Source organism: Synchiropus splendidus, chromosome 14 (genome assembly GCF_027744825.2).
Source record: "Synchiropus splendidus isolate RoL2022-P1 chromosome 14, RoL_Sspl_1.0, whole genome shotgun sequence".
Lineage (NCBI taxonomy): Eukaryota > Metazoa > Chordata > Actinopteri > Syngnathiformes > Callionymidae > Synchiropus > Synchiropus splendidus.
Genome location: NC_071347.1, coordinates 3,169,383 through 3,185,804, shown reverse-complemented (window position 1 = coordinate 3,185,804; position 16,422 = coordinate 3,169,383). Strand labels below are relative to the sequence as shown.

The window sequence follows — 16,422 nt, the reverse complement described above, 5'->3', positions numbered from 1 at the left end:
AATTTTGAGCTGTCGATTGAAGCATCTGCATAGCCACATAACTCATTATTGAAAATAATTTCAAATATACATAACTTTGACAAAGTGAGATACCAACCCTGACATTTGTCAAAAGTCCTTTAAAAAGTTAGAGTTGAAGAGATTAACTTAAATGACCCAAATAAAGCGCACATGAAGAGGTCATGCTAAGAAAATACACTGGAATACCAACTGCTGCAGTGAATGAAATCAACCGCTTCTTCTGCCGCAAACAACAGCTCAAGTAGTGACTGACTGATGAAGCATAAGCAGCAGTATTTTCAGAACTGTGTAGCTGGTGCTCTCAGTTTTAAAACTTGAGGCATCAATGAAAAAGCTAGAATGCAAGAGATGGTCGAAGGGGTAGACATGTCTCTGAAAATGAGGACAGTGCTTCATGAAGCTTCATCAGCTCATTGTCGTGCTGGAAAATATCGAGGGAAGGAGGAGACTGAAAGGACAAACCTTCATTCTCAACCTTCATTTTAAGTTTTGAACAATTGTCATTCTAAACCTCACCTGCCACATCAGGATCAAACCATTCATAAAACACAAAATATCGTCAACGATTCGTCTTTGACACACTTTTACAACAATCTGTTTTTTCAGAACTGCAAATCCAGAGCTGGAGTTCCTTCAAACTTAAATATGCATCAGCTTCGTCATTTCAAACATGAATTCCAATATTTGTATCACTTAAACGTCTGGATTTATTCTATAAGTCAGAACAGAAAATAAATGTGTCAGGCACTCAGTAATGTCAACATTTCACTGTTGGCTGTTGAGAGAAAAAACTTCCAGGAAACCACATCTGTCGTGATCTGCACACATTAATGCTTTAAAGTTATACCCAGCAATGCCTCCTGAGGAGGCAGAACGTACCCACAAAGATAGATATTGTGCGGAGAGTTCTGCCAATAGAGAGTTTAGCTACCATGTGTCAGCCTGGGAAAGAGCTTTGACCTCCATTTCTATGCCAACGACACCTGGAATTGGATTTAGATGCCCATTTTCAATCATTATCGGAATGTACTATTCCTCTCGGCCAATGACCGCTGGCATAGGCTTCAGAACTCCCCGCAACCTTGAACAGGACTAAGCGCTGGTTAATTGAAGATGTATGTATAATTTATACTGTATGGCTTTATTGGTTTTGATTTTACATTTCTATGTTGAACATATCGAAGGTCTTCATCTAGTATTTCTAGTCCTTCTCATGAAAAGGTCATAAAGATAAAGCAATGAGAGAAAGGTTGCTGTCAGAGTAGCATATTTCAGATATGTTTTTGTATTAGTATCTTTTGGTTATTATTTTTATTATTTACTTATTTATTTATTATTGTGCCTTCTCCTTTATCCAATAACAAGGATCTTGATCTTTATTTCTGCGGGGTGTATTTGGGTTTGTTTGACTCTTCTGTGTCAGGAGAAGCTAAGAGGAACTGAAGTCCTGCAGTGCAACTCTGGGCCAGTGCTAAGGTGCTCCGCCACCATGTCCACCCAGTTCCTGATCAAAAAAATGGAAAGCCATTTTCAGTCATCGGTTTCAGGATGTGAGATGTTCATTAATTCTTGCAGTCAGATGGTCATAGACAAATCCTCTCTAGAAACAGGAGAAACCTCATTCTGAGGTTTAAATAAAGCTGCAAACCACAAATTATTTGTCAGCGTTTCTCTGTTTCAGACCAACATTTTTCATCGACAGTCCTCATCAGTGCGGGAATATTGCGCTGTCTTGTGACAAATGAGACCGCTCCGAGAAAAAAAGCAAATGGACCGATCGTGGGTTCAGTTCATTCGGGGGGGAGGAGAAGCAGTCGAACATCAGTGTTGAGTGATTAGAAAAACAACGGTGGGCCGACAGCAAGTGTAGATCTCCGCCGTGGAACGCACTTGACCGCCATTTCTCAGCCGCCGAAACGTTTGATCTGGCTCTGTTTCATCCCGTCAACAGCAGAGCGCGGGTGTGCGCCAGTGTGTGTGTGTGTGCATAAGCCGCACAAACTTGTCTACCTCCCCCACGTGAGGGTGTGCGGGAAGTTGGGAGGCGAGCTCTTATATTAATGGCCGCGGTTAACCCAGGAGGGTCAAACCCATTGGAGCTGTTGACGGATCTGGTCTGCGGGAGCTCTCACTCCCCAGATTCCAAACACACACACACACACAAATACACGCTTGCTCACATGTCCTGGGGTATGTTCATCCCTTGTGGTGATGATCACCATGCTGCCACGTCAGAGAAAGAAATATGGTCCGTCCAACACTGTGCTGAAACTGCATGAATGGGTCATGAATTCTATCAGGAAGAGGTCAATATACGGTTAAGATGTGGCAGCTAAAGTCGAACAGTCCCAGGCGCAGGACAGGACACGGTGATGACTTGTGATCTTTTTCTTTCAGATCTTACTTTCGTTTACAATATTTGATGGGTTCATCTACATGTACAAATTTAAGATTTAGATTGTAAAATTTAAGTTTTCAACAAGCTCCGCTCAAATTAAAGTTCTGTAATCTTGCTAAAACACCCTTGTCTGATGTGTGAGTCCTCTGTTATTAGCACCTCCATGTGATGTATTATTTGACTGTCTGTGCTGCTGTGACATCAGCAGTGCACTAACTCCAACATCTCCTCAAACCATAATCAAAGTGAAGCAAAGATGCTTGTTCTTGTTTTCCGCAGCCACAACACGACAGAGTTTACCAAAAAAAAAAACGACTTTCAGATCAAAGCATTGATGTTATGATGCGTGGAGATAAGGTAACTTTTGACTGGCAGCAACCAGGAAGTAGCCCAGAGGAAGCCAGTTTGTTTTTGAAACCAAAGCATCTGATCCCAGTTACAGTCCTAATTGAATCAAGGCCACTTTTCTGAAGGCAGGGTTTCCCCTCGACGCCCTCCACTGCCCACTGCGATCTTGGAGAACAACAAAAGGATGATGTCAGCAGCCCAAACCACAAAACTGTAGTTGATGCTCAAGAGGAAACCAAATCGAGACTTGTGCCCGAAACAAGGGCTTATCAGTTGGGATGAGTGAAGAAAGAAATCCATCTCACACGCGGTGAATGGTGGTCATGACATCGACACAAGCTAAAGATAGGTTGGAAATGGAGGATGATTAATATATAAATAAAAAAAGAAGCAATTTCCGTTCCAAATGTCTTCTTCTACTACTTTATTTTTAACTTGGTCAAATGAAACATGTTTTTCAATGTTACAAAAATACTTTTTTGATTCATTTAATAGTCTTAACTCTGACATTATGCACTTTGTTTATGCTGTCAGACAGTTGCCAATTGTTTGTTGGGCATCCCCAAACATCCCCAAACCATTTGTTTAGTAGCAAATGGCTGCCTTGGTCCAATCCCGACTGGAAACAAGTCGGACCTAAATGACTCGAACTGGAGTTGCATACAAGCAACTAGCCCATATTAACATGTCCACAACCCACAGTCCAGGAATACTTCCCACAGCATACCCTGAGTGCTACATCCGAATGCCTCCTTCAAGTCCATAGAACTCCAGTCAACCTTCAAAGATCCTGTTGTAGGTGAAGAGTTGACACATGAATCTACAGTATAACCAGTATAACAGCCCACCTCTTCAATCTTTGGTGATCGCTGGTGAGATAGCATCTTCTTGGGGCCCATCTATGATGAGGCACAGCATCAGGCAACACACTGTTTACCCATGTCCTGGTCAGTGTGAAATATCATTAAAGAACACATGGTATATGTATTTTACTATATACAAATTGCCCTTTAGTTTAAGTCGCAGGAGCGTTGAAAAAAATTACAAAATGAAATGTGACTTACAGTCCAAAAAATAGCAGCGCTTACAGGCTTGGTGAGGCAAATTCTTAACCACCATGAAGTGCTTACGTATACAAAAATACATTTTCAGAATCTTTTCAGAATCATTTTCAGAATCTTTTCAGAATCATTTTCAGAATTTTGCAGGCAACATGATCGAGAAAAAAAACAGGATGACTGCTGACTCTATCCTCCGCACTGTCTTGCGACACTGAGTCCAGATCAAAACACATATGGATGAACTGCTAGGGCTGCCATGTTTTATTGAAAGCTGAGCAGTTTGTTCCACAAATATGATGAATGTTTCCCTAATGAATATAGTTTGGTCCTAACAAATTTGCTATAAACTGTGGGCAAACCTGGAGAGCGTGACTAGAAGTCCTTGTCGCTCTTTCCAATCAGTTAAATTGAATTTTTTCGCATCCAACATGAGGAACCTGGTTGAAAAACTGAGGAAAATGATGTACAATTCCAGTTTAGAGCAAACCTGTGATCAGTCTGCAAGCAGTTCTCCTCTTTTTTCCATGGATCTCCTCCGTGCCCTGGGTCCGACTTCTCTGGCTAACACTTGATTCTACTTGTCTTTTTTTCATTCACTGATCCAGGTTTAGATTATGGCAAGGCTGTCCAAACTAGACACCACTGGATTATGGTGTAGTTTACCTTTCTATGTAGCCTTTAGACAGCAAAACACAGCAGAAAAGTGTTGCTTCTTTACTTGAACATAGAACAAGAGACAATTTGGAACAAAGAGTTTGAAAAAGGTTTATTGTTTTGCCTGTATCTGATCTTGTCAACCTCTCCGGTCCAAAGTTGAGTGAAGATCCCTTGTGCCAAAACCAAACACATATCAGCGATCCACAGTGGAATAAATGGATAAAGGTCATTTATGTTTCCGTACAAACAGCACGGCAGCAGGTCAGCTTCCTGCTGGGATCAAAGCTAATGGGTGAAGATCAAAGTCATCACACAAGATACAAACAAATCCGAAGTCAATGATTGTCCTTTAAATTACCTAAAGTCCCCAACCTCCATCACATGGCCCAGGAGATGTTGGCTGTGTGCTCTTTGGCCTTCATGCGCAGTACTGCGATGCTGGATGAGCGTCGCTCAAACTCTGGTTTGGTCTCAAAGGCGTGGTGACCATTAGCGGTTGGAGTGAGGAGGGAGTCAGTGCTGAAGAAGTTGTTGAGGGAGACGTGGCTGAACTGATTTTGGTGGTTTGGAAAGCCGACATATTCAGCGGTGCCAGAGGACGAGCGAGGCGAGTAGGAGGTGACGCAAGGGGGAGATCCTCGGGGGAGCATGCAGGGGGAGACCACCGAGCCACCTGGAGACGGACTGGGCCACAGGTTGTTGGGGATCTAATGGCAAAGCAAACAGAGAGTCATGTCATGGGACACATTTTACTAAAGCCAGACATGTGAAAGAGAATGCCAACTGTGCACTGAAAAACATACATCAGAAAAAATACATATAATTTAATAATAATATATAGATATATAAAGAGTTGATGTTCCAACCAATATTGATAGATATATAATATATTGAAACGAAAAAATTAAATTCATTAGATTGAAAGACTGCTACATAAAACATATAAAACTTTAATTTGTAATTTTGGTCTAAAGATGATAGAAACAAAAACTTCCAAAATCAATGTGTCCGAACTTTAAATTGAGGAAATAATAATGCTTTAAATTAAGCATTTATAATCAGGGGCTAATGCAAAAAATATTAAGGATAAAAAAAAACGAGGATAGAAACATTTTTAAGAATGGCACACCGAAAAGTGCTTCACTACATGAAAAGAAATAAAGGTAATAAAAACACAGAGAAATGTGAGTGTTATGTTGAATCAAAATTGAAAGTTGAAAGCAACGTTTATGAAAGTATAAACTGTTGAGGGCATAATAATTTTATTAATATAGCACATTATAACATGAAACTAATAAAAAATACAGACATGAAATAGCATATCTTGAGTATTTTGAAATGAAGGAATTTTGAAAAGAATAGGAGTCTTTGTAGATTTATTTAAAAACTAATAATAGATTCAAATTTTCATGTCAATTTGAACAAATTTCTGGGTGATTATTCTTCATTATTTTATTCTCAAATGAGGTGAAGACTGAAACATGTTATCGTGAATATTCACAACAGATCACTGACATGAAATTATCAAAACACAAATGAAAAAAATTGACCAAGGTTTTGGTAAGTGTGAAAACAGCAAGAAAATAATGGTTGAAAGACACAACCGCATGAGAAAAATCTCTCTGACATGAAGAATGTGTTGTAATATTTTTTTCAGTCATATTTCTTTTCAGTACTCACAAATATTTTGTTTATTTTGTGGTTTCAAAGACTGCTTTTCCAAACATTTTATTAAAGTCCAGACCATTAGTGTTGCTGTTCTGCACTTTAAGACACTCTTTCAGGGTCATTTGGGTGTTGAACTATGGAAAAGGAGGATGTCGCCTTGGTTGTCGAATGATTTTAAAACATGAGAACAAAACTGTGTGTAATTTTCAATCTCCTTTGTCACAGGAGGACTGCTCTCAGAAACTATGCAACCTGCCTGAGTCAGACAACATGACTGTTTACTGAAGCAAAAGCAGTGAGAAATCCCTCTCTTTAGTCGGTCGTTCCTGTTCTGCTCTGTTCACAGCACAAGTGAGCCACTCACTCAGATTTACACAAACAGCTTCAGCTCATTTGGACTGAAAGACAAACACTACTGCAGCAGCTGGGGATTAGAGGAGTGACAGACTGGTCCAAACGTGACTCAGAAAAGGCATCAACACGCCATTAAACCGACCTTCTTCAACACAACTTACTAATAAACTAACACGAGCACATGCTGCAGAGAGGCTCAGATGTGATGTCAGCAGTTACCAGGGGGATAATCCTGAAATTTCAATGATGGAGACTCATAAAGTGCGCTGTCAGCTGAGTCCCAACACACTCCTCTCCCTGCTGCGCTCCTCCATCTGGCCTCCACACTCAGGACGACTAATCGGAGTTTCTGAAAGGAAACACCTACGAAAGAGAGACGAGCTGACACGTTCCGTCTGCTCACACCTCTTTCCTGGACTTGACCTTTGTCCGGACTTCAAGATGAATGTGCAGTCGACATGAAATGGGATCCCAGCCCATCAATCCAGCCGTCGCGCGCTCTAATCAGTGTCCAGCTGCTTATCGCAGGACAAACTCCGTCCGACATGATGGACTGACCGATGTCGCCGCAGCTGGATTTATTGGGAATTAATGATCTCACATTGTTTTTTTCCCACCAAAGTTTCATGTGAATCTTCAACATTGACAGGTTTATCTCGCAATAAATGGTTTCAGAATAAATAAAATATACAACATCACACTCCAGCCTCGGACTGATCGGGGTTGTATCCTCAACATCTCACTCCTGAGTTAGAAACTGCACGAGACACTGGAGTGGCAGCTCTGCATCTGATGCGATTATTGCCGAACGACAAGTAACTTTAAGGGTTTCACTTCGACACTCTGCAGACTTAGTGTGAACGTCTGATGTACCACAGCCACTTATCTCACGCACGCCACCAACTAAACAGCTCGCTGTAAACACACCATTCGTAATTTCAAAATGTCTGCTGTCATCTGGAGGCTGTCGGAAAATCAACATTGTCATTTGTCTTAATACAAAACAATCAAAAACTTCATCACAATGCAATAGTCTTATGGTATATATAGTGGGATATGGTGTGATATTCTAACAACAAATAGCTATTTAAAAAAAAAAAAAACCTCAGAATGTTACTAAAACTGAAAAGGCAGATTGGCAGCGTTACGTACTGTAGATGCACAAAACATGAAGGGCAACAGGTCTGTCTATGTATCAGGTCTACGAATGTGACAAACTGTTATACTTGTTTTTCCTGAGAGCTGCACACGCTGTCATTGAAAATATGAGAAACTAAGTGCAAAGTCGTCCTTTACCTCAGACATTTTTTTAAATGTATTATTATTTTTTATTCACACCACTGTTTTTAATGGGGATGGCTGGATGATGACAATCCATTCGATTGTTCTGCCAAGTTTTCTCATATCCCAACAGACTTAACGCTGAGACACATATTCACAGTACAGTAGGCAGCAACGCACCATCAGGACCAATGTTTCTTACTCAGAGTTCCATCAACACAAACACACCTGGAAGCGGAGCAGCGACCTCCCCGTCACAAGGTGAGCAGCCATCGAGCCATCAGAGCTACAGTACCACCCATCCGCTACGGGTGTTTCATTTCAAATGACTGGAGAGGCGGTGAAACGCTGCCGTTTTCTGGTGACATACGCACCAATTCATGATATGATATGTGACTTATTTAAAGCCCCTGTAGGCTGGTTAGAATGATGCGGCAGGCCCTGAGTTTGAAATGGGTCATCATTGTTATATCTAACAATGTGCTGTGAGTGTCCATGGATGTTTATTAGAGTCTCCTCTAATACATTGTAATTACATTTGACAGCTGCATGACCTATACTTCCCAGCGTTATATAGAATCAATACAAAAAAGTGGCATATTGTTTTATCTGACATTTAGTGTATTTTTTGTTTTGTTTCATGATTTCACCATCATTTGAACCAACAAGCTTTTCCTCATGCAGTTCACTATCATCATCATCATCATCATCATGCTTTTATTGAGTTGCCATGACCAACATGTGACTCAGCTTTCACTGAAACAGAAAATGTCCGGGGGTTTCTATTATTTGACAAACAAAATAGTCACCTCATGCAATCCCCTCGGCAGTTACAGCGTCACGACAGATTTAGAAAGAAGCAACCTGAACAGTGCTCTCTCCTCACACCAGCTCAAAATCATGTGTTCACTAGATGCACTAGTACTAGACACCCAGTTTTCACCTCATTGTACTCGTTTCTGTCAACTATTGTTATTGTTTAAATGGATTTAAATTTGTGTCCCATTTATTTAGATTGTTTGGTTATCGTTTTATCGAACAATATTGCATGAACAGGTGGGTTGATATCATTTAAATTTCCATCATGAATCACTTATTAGTGAAGATGGTTTACATAACATATCCGCCGACTAGATGGGTGTAACTTCTGTGATTATTTACAGCAAAAAGTTCAATTTAATTTAAGTGAATTAAATGTAATGAAAGTTAAATAATAAAATCATAATTCATATTAACTAAAAAAAACAGTTATTATTATTGATGTTACTATTATTATATGTATTGTTTTATGTTTGTACTATTATTCAACTAACAAACACTTCCATTTGTAGGTATCCTTCACTGCATATTCAGTCTGGTCTGTCTGCGAGAAAGACAATATGAATGTAATGTATTCTGATCAAATGAAATCAGTCTTCACAAAATTCAACTTATATCGCGGCTTTAAAGATTGCAACTTTTCTCATACGTATAACCATCTTTTTATGTTCAAATGAAAGCAAATTCATACATACTTTTAGAGCCGGCAGTGAGTAATACCACAATTTTGTTTTGAAATTAAAGAATTAGGATTAAAATAATGATGCTCTTCATTAAAAGCGACAATGAAAAAGATACTTTTAAATTCATTTATTTATTTATTTTAAGGCAAAATGTTTTGGGTTTTTTTTTAATTCACATTACGCTTAAAAGTATTTTATCCTCAAAGATCAATTCAATACATCATTCCTCTTTTATTTTTTACATTTACAATTTTTATACGAGGCAAGATCATACAAATCACGGATAAGCATGTAATATTTACAAATAGGGTAGCAATTCTCAGGGTCAAAGGTGTCAGCAAAAAAAATGAATATGATACACGCATTTTAAGTTAGATTGCTAGATGCGTGAGCTCAACATTAATATTGAGTAAAATACGCTTGATTCCAATTGAAACTGTTTGAGCCGGACGTACCTGTGTGTAGCTGTCTGTCCTTGGTAACACCGATAAATCGTACGTGGTAGCAAAGTGACTTTTAGCTTGTTGGATTTGTCCGTAACGTTCTCGCTTCCTCCACTTGGCTCTTCGGTTCTGGAACCAAACCTGTGGCAGAGAAAGAGTGGGAAAGAATGAATCGAACATGAAACACTCCCTCTTTTATGGGGGACAAGAGGAAGATTAGAGAATTTATTTTCCATGAATAAGAGATAATTGATAAACATTATGAAGCAAATTCACACAAAATAATGACTATGTCAAATTGTAACATTTAAAAAGAAAAACAACAATTGAATTCATCATTAAATATATGATTGAGCTGATTATGAATCAGATCAGAAAGAGAAATGCAGAATACACTAAGACTATATATTAAACTGATTATTTCTCTGTGTGAAATAGAAAACCAACTCAACGATAAGACATTAAGCGATTATTACTAGGTTTTTACTTTCAACTGCATTTTTCTTGTGCATGCACTTATTATTAATATTATTATTATTATTTGACACATAATATTTTTGTTCTTCATCCGAAAGCTTCATATTCCACACAACACGAGATAAATTAAATAAATAATGAATAATATATTAATCGAAAATAGCTGAAAATCGTTCAAACTGAGTACAATAAAATATCACAGTACGTGACCAATGTATAAACCCTATATATTTTACTAACTGAAATAATAATAATGAAGAACTAATCGGGAAAACTTGGTAGTACTGGCGCTTATAAAGTGAGGGGAAGAACGAATTGGTGCGGCATTTGCACGAGATTTTAAAACACGAAAAGAGAGGCTGGTAACCAACGCGAAATGGAAGTGTCAGGTGGAATATTCGATGGCTTCTGTCAGGGTGGACCTACCTGGACTCTGGCCTCGGTCAGCTCCGTCCTCATGGCCAGCTGCTCCCGCACGTACACGTCCGGGTAGTGGGTCTTCTGGAAGACCTTCTCCAGCTCCTCCAGCTGCGCGCTGGTGAACGTGGTCCGGTGTCTCCGCTTCTTGCTGCTGGACACGTTACTGTCGCACTTGTCGTCCACGTCCGTTTTGTCCGGCCCGGTGGAGCCGGGCGACGCTCGCAGAGTGCAGCAGCTGTCCAGCGACCTGCCGAGGTCCGTGTGCAAAGTATCCTCATCCGACTTTGGCACCACGAAACCGGCTTCAGAGAAGACGCATTTTCTTGTCACAACCACAGCAGCAGGGACAAAAATACTTCGCACAAAACACATTCGTAAAAGAAAAACACAAGCTAGAAAAGTACCTATATTTTGTAGGCGGTTTAAATTGAAACGTTTCACTCACCGTTCTGATCTCCGCGGGGAGAGGAGCGGTGCTCGCCGCTCTGCAGTCCGAAGGCCTGCACACACTTCTGGGGAGACTTGCTGAAGTAAGGCCCGCTGTCCAGACTCTCCATCACCTGGTCCATGTAGTAGTCAGTGGCCTTCATCGCCGGACCTTTCAGAGCGAATTTATCCTCCAGATACTCCATCATCTTACAAGATAATGCGCTCAAATTGAATTAAATACCGGCATCAGAAAAGAAGCGAATCTGCGGAGAGCGGTCACCGGAGGTAAACGTAATAATTCGCAACTTTGTGTTCATTTGCTCTGCGCTGTGTCTGGAAGGCACCAAGTCTTTATAGAGGATGAGGTTCTTCGGAGTTCTCCCTCCTCTCCGGACACTCCTCCCACCCATCTGGACCAGGACTCCAGGCAATCTGGACCGGCAAAATTAGGAAACAATCGGCCGCCATTATTTCATTTACCTGACAGCCCCGTTATTTAACACGATGACGGTAATAATAGAAGAAAGCAAAACAGAAGAGGGTTTTAGCGACAGAATGAAACTATTTTGTCGTAACTATAAACAGTAATATTAATATATGGCATTGCCCAAAAAAGACTAGACTTAACAACACTGTGCATGAACGAAAAAGTGATTTTTCAAACCATAAATGTATACATTTAAAATCCAATTGGGCGGAATGACAAACCTTTTTCCCCATAAAATAACATGGCAGAAATAATGTGGCATTAAATCACAATCATAATAAGTGAAGCGATGCAGAGGTCAATAGAAGGTCATTAGTGGCTCTAATGCACTTTAAATTTGCAGGTTTGTGTTTGATGTTACATGTTTGCTGCACAAATGTGCTGTGCCCGTGTGTGTGTGTAAAAGGCCAAACACCCTTCTGCAGTAGAGTAGAGTTTCATGAAAGACTGCAGCCACACAATAGGCAGTGTTTCGCTTTAAAAAAAAAAAGTCCATTTCTACTTATTGCTGTGTTCATGTTACCTCTAAGTAAAGTCTGTGTGTCCCACCTCAGCCCTCAGCAGCACCACCTGCCATGTGCAGCGCCCCTGTAGTTTTGGTTCGCTCTGGGGTCACTTGCGTACTTGGGGCTGTACGGTGCCACAGCAGGGGGAGTGTAAATAAACAGCTTTTATTTTGGAGGTGGGCTGGTATTATTGGGGAAGGGTAGGGGGGTTAGATCGACCCTGCACATCAGCTCACACTGAGGAGAAAATGTGAAAAGTTCACCGGCGGTAGAAACCCCTGCTCAGGTCCCAGAGGCACCTGAAGGATCATGGTCCTTAAGTGCGCGGATGTTTGCACTTCAGATGGGCAGTGCTGCGAATATGGAGAATAATAGCACTGTTTTAGAAGAAAGTGTACATTCGATCTTCACACATCCGTCAGTGAGGTGTAAAATCACAACTATTATAACTACCACATTCTCATGCTCCTTGGCTTCAGTAGCTCGCAGTGGTCAGTGACCAAGGTCCTGCAAGTAGCAGCAATGACAACATCCCTGACTAGAGCCCATGGAGGTTCCTTTACACCAAAAAACGATATCTTACTAATACTGAAACAAGCCACCCCCAATAAGAGCTGTTAATTTTTTTGTTGTAAATTATCTTTGATGCATTTGCATTTTGCATCACACAACTTTTTCTCAAGTTACATATATACTGTCAAGAGGAGTAGAAATTAATAGAAATATTTAATGTAATAATAAGAAGAATTTTAACACTGATTTCTATTTTATTTCATTTTATTATATTTTCACCTACAGGTGTCATCAAGCGCTCTGAGAGACTCTATTATCCTCAAATGGAAAATTGCATAGTTAGTTTTCTTTTATTAGAGAGATGCACTTTATTATAGTGAATAAATGCATGTTCCGTTTATAAAATGTATGCCACTTTAGGAAGGCGAGACACAACAATGACAGCGTGGGGTTTGACATGCTGATATATATATATATATATATATATATATATATATATATTTATATATATATATATATATATATATATATACACACGGTGCCCTGGAATAGTATTTTTACTTTAAAATGTTTTTCATCTTAGAAAAACCAGCCGCCATGTGTCACGTGAAGAAGTTTAAAAACACATCTGTCATTTTACTTGAACTTTAAAGTTGCAGCCATGATGGCAAAACTGTGATTGAATTTACCAATTATCATCCATTCCACTCCTAATGAGGCTGAATTGAGTCCAACGTGACCGAAGCGAAGCCTCAGAGTCCAAGTTGAGCCACAGCAGACATGACATCACGATGTTCAAAACCGCCCTCCGCTCTAATTCAATCGACTAGAAACTCTGGTGAACCGCGAAACATTAAATAGACCAGTCGAATTTTTCACCAAAAAGCAGAAATTGAGAATGTCATTGGAGAAATATTTGTCACACGAGCTGAGTGTGTTTGTCAGTTTCCACGAGTCACAATGATTCCCAAACCTAACAAACAGTGACTCGGGTTACTTTAATCCAATTGGAGTCTATATTTAAACAGCGTCATTCTACCTAAAGTGATTCTAAAATACTTATTCATGGGAGAAAAAACAGAGCACACTTTTGGAACCAAAAACAATTGAATAGAAAATAAACACGAGAGAGCAACATACGACAGTGTGGGGGCAAGTCTGACTGAAATAGATCATCGCCGAAAAGTCTTGATCCTCTTGATTTTAGAACTCGCATCACATGCAGTATTTTTTAATAGTTTAAAGATCCCAGTGGAGCACTATTCTACGTATAGTACACTGCACAAGAGAGACCTTTACACCAGGACGTGGAGGTCACCAACTGGGAATCTGGTCCTCTGTCTGCTTCTTTGTCTAACACAAAGCCAAGCTGACCTCCAGCAGGACACTGAAGTGTACGTTGCAGGAGGCTGATGGACTCCTTGTGGGCAGCCAGGTACTATAAGAAGTTCACGATGAAACAGAAACTTTGAATTGCATTATTCTCAATTATTTAGTTATTTAGAAAAAAAAGGTTGAGTTGCATTAAGTGTTCCTTGCTGCACAGAGAATGTACTTTGCAAGGCTTGTTGGACTACTCAAGTGTACTACTCCTTAGAGCAGTGCACACGGTTAACAATTTACGCCCTGTTTTCAAGTTTTTGCCTCTAAATAATATGATCTTTAAATATGCACCATATAATTGAAATGTCGATGAGACGTATACTTAGTACATTTGTAGTATACTTCTTGTATACCTACTGACTACTTGAAAGTATACTTTAGCAAATGTTTCAATTTAATCCAAAGAAGTATAAAGTTATACATTTTACTTGTATACTTATACTCCAGTATACTCAATAAAATAAACTTCAAGTATAGTAGACATAGAAAAGCTGTCTTTCTGACACCATTAATTAAATGGAGCGCACACACTCAGTGGAGGAACTAACATATGCACTAACAGAAGAAGAACATGTGTCAGAAACCCAACATGTAGAAAAGGATGCTGAATTTCATTTGAGATAAACATGTCATTCAAAGTGGCAGCCGAGTACTCGGCTCTTATCTCCAGCTGCAGAGAACGGATGTTACCAGCCAATGGATGTTGGGGTCCCGTAATGACATATCCATAATTCTACCTAAACAAATACGTTGACGTTGGATGAGATAACGGTTAGAGTCATACTGATTGACGCAATAAAAAACAAACAAACATGACACCAAGGCAAACGCAGTGCAGTGCCAGAGCATAATGAAGGGGGGCGATTTTACAGTGTACAGAGCCAACAGTTTGATTAAAATCACCAGTTGTCCAACTGAAGCCACAGTAGTAATGGTTCGGTACTTGAAGAGTTTTCAGGAAAGACAGTCAAGTGACAGTTTGAAAGAGAAAGTGCTGGCTGGTCTATGGAAAAGTAGCAACGTCTGCCAGTTCAGCACAGGCGGACCATCGTCCTGGTGAGGGAGACGGACAAATGAAGTTCAGTCCTGCTGGAAAGCTGCGGGTTGTGATTATCAGTAAACTAGAAAAGCACTGAGACAGCGCAAATCTCTGCCAAGGAGCTTCAATAAACGTGCTCAAAACAGAGTGTACAATCAAATCAATAAAACATCTGTCCATAACTCAAGAATAGCCTTGGCCCACGGTAAAAAACAAGGTCCCTGACCTGGGTGCAAACAATGGCTTCTGTGTTTGGGACCACTGGGCACGTTATCTTACCAGCATCCCTGGGTTCACAACGCTCTTGCAGTCTTACCTAACAACCCTGAAATGTACTGTATTATCAAATTAACTCCTTAACATTTTGTCACCTTAGTCACATTAACTCTGATTTATTTTAGCAACTACAACCTGTGCTTTACAATTCTGCTGTTGTTGGTGTTTACCTCCACCATGGAGCTTAGGTTTTCTTTGGATTTGGTTTGTCTGTCTGTCTGTCATCACAGTAACTTGAAAAGGCATGGATAGTCCATCCATCCTCAGGCAGCAGCTTCAGAGGGCCACGCCCTTCTCCCGGGCAACATCCACCAGCTCCAAGTTGGGATGGAATTTTCAGGAATAGGACAAGGAACAAATGATTCACACCACCGTCGTTGAGAGAGCATTTGGATGTCGGCTCAGCAGAGTGAGTCACACAATATGTTGTAACTTTAGACTCAAAAAAGGTGGTGGTTATGTTTTAGTTTTCGTGTACAGAGCAAAGGGTCAACAACACTGAAGCGTTTCTTGAACTTCACTTGAAAAGGTGTTATTTAATGTCAAAGCAACAGCACCATCAGTAGAATCATATTCACACTATTCATCTTCATCTGAGTCCAAAAGTTCAATACAATCTTATTTAAACTATTCCAAGTATAAATAAATTGAGGCATGAGGGTAGAACTTTTTATACATTTATTGTTTTTTTATTTGTTTGTTTATTTTTCTTTTTTTTTTATAAAGAAAAAACTGAAAAGTCCTTGAGCCTCACTAATTCATTGTCACTTGTGCAATCTGTGTGTCTTCTTTCCAGATCCCCAGCCGACGCTCATCTGTACAGGGTTGTCTCTGAAAGTGAGACGCTCCTTTTTCAGTGGAGCGGCAACGACGCGATGAAGAGGTGGTGTCTCTCTTCCTGAGATGCAGAGAGAGATGCAAAAAAATATGTAAATACATGAATAATTCAGGGACAGGTCATGGAGAAGATTGGAGTCAAAGTCAAATGAGGCCAGACTGAGGTGGTTTGGACGAATGGACCACTTCACTGTTTAACAGTGTTTTCATTTGACTCAAGGGATCTTGTATCAGAAATAAATGTTTTAAAAAGTCACTATTTTAACACTCAAGTTTTTAGTCTAAATTTCTCACATATAACATTTCATGATAGAGGCTGTGG

General features: G+C 39.9%; 2 protein-coding genes across 5 annotated transcripts in view; both read right to left on the bottom strand.

Moving 5' to 3' along the window:
* Window positions 1-4,611: 4,611 nt before the first annotated feature.
* alx1 (ALX homeobox 1) lies at window positions 4,612-11,369 on the bottom strand. Its single transcript, XM_053886153.1, has 4 exons — window positions 11,076-11,369; window positions 10,637-10,932; window positions 9,746-9,874; window positions 4,612-5,192 (listed from the first exon to the last, which is right to left on the bottom strand). Exons 1-4 carry the CDS (start codon window positions 11,263-11,265, stop codon window positions 4,863-4,865), a joined length of 945 nt encoding a protein of 314 aa, XP_053742128.1. The 5' UTR covers window positions 11,266-11,369; the 3' UTR covers window positions 4,612-4,862.
* Window positions 11,370-15,284: 3,915 nt separating this feature from the next.
* Window positions 15,285-16,422, bottom strand: part of lrriq1 (leucine-rich repeats and IQ motif containing 1) — a 36,174-nt gene continuing 35,036 nt past the window's right edge. Inside the window, exon 24 of one of the 4 annotated variants that reach the window (XM_053886002.1) lies at window positions 15,285-16,161. In XM_053886002.1, the coding sequence (XP_053741977.1) occupies window positions 16,028-16,161 (134 nt within the window). In that variant the 3' untranslated portion in view covers window positions 15,285-16,027. The remainder of the gene's footprint in view (window positions 16,162-16,422) is intronic. The other 3 variants (XM_053886001.1, XM_053886000.1, XM_053886003.1) reach the window with 3 other exon arrangements.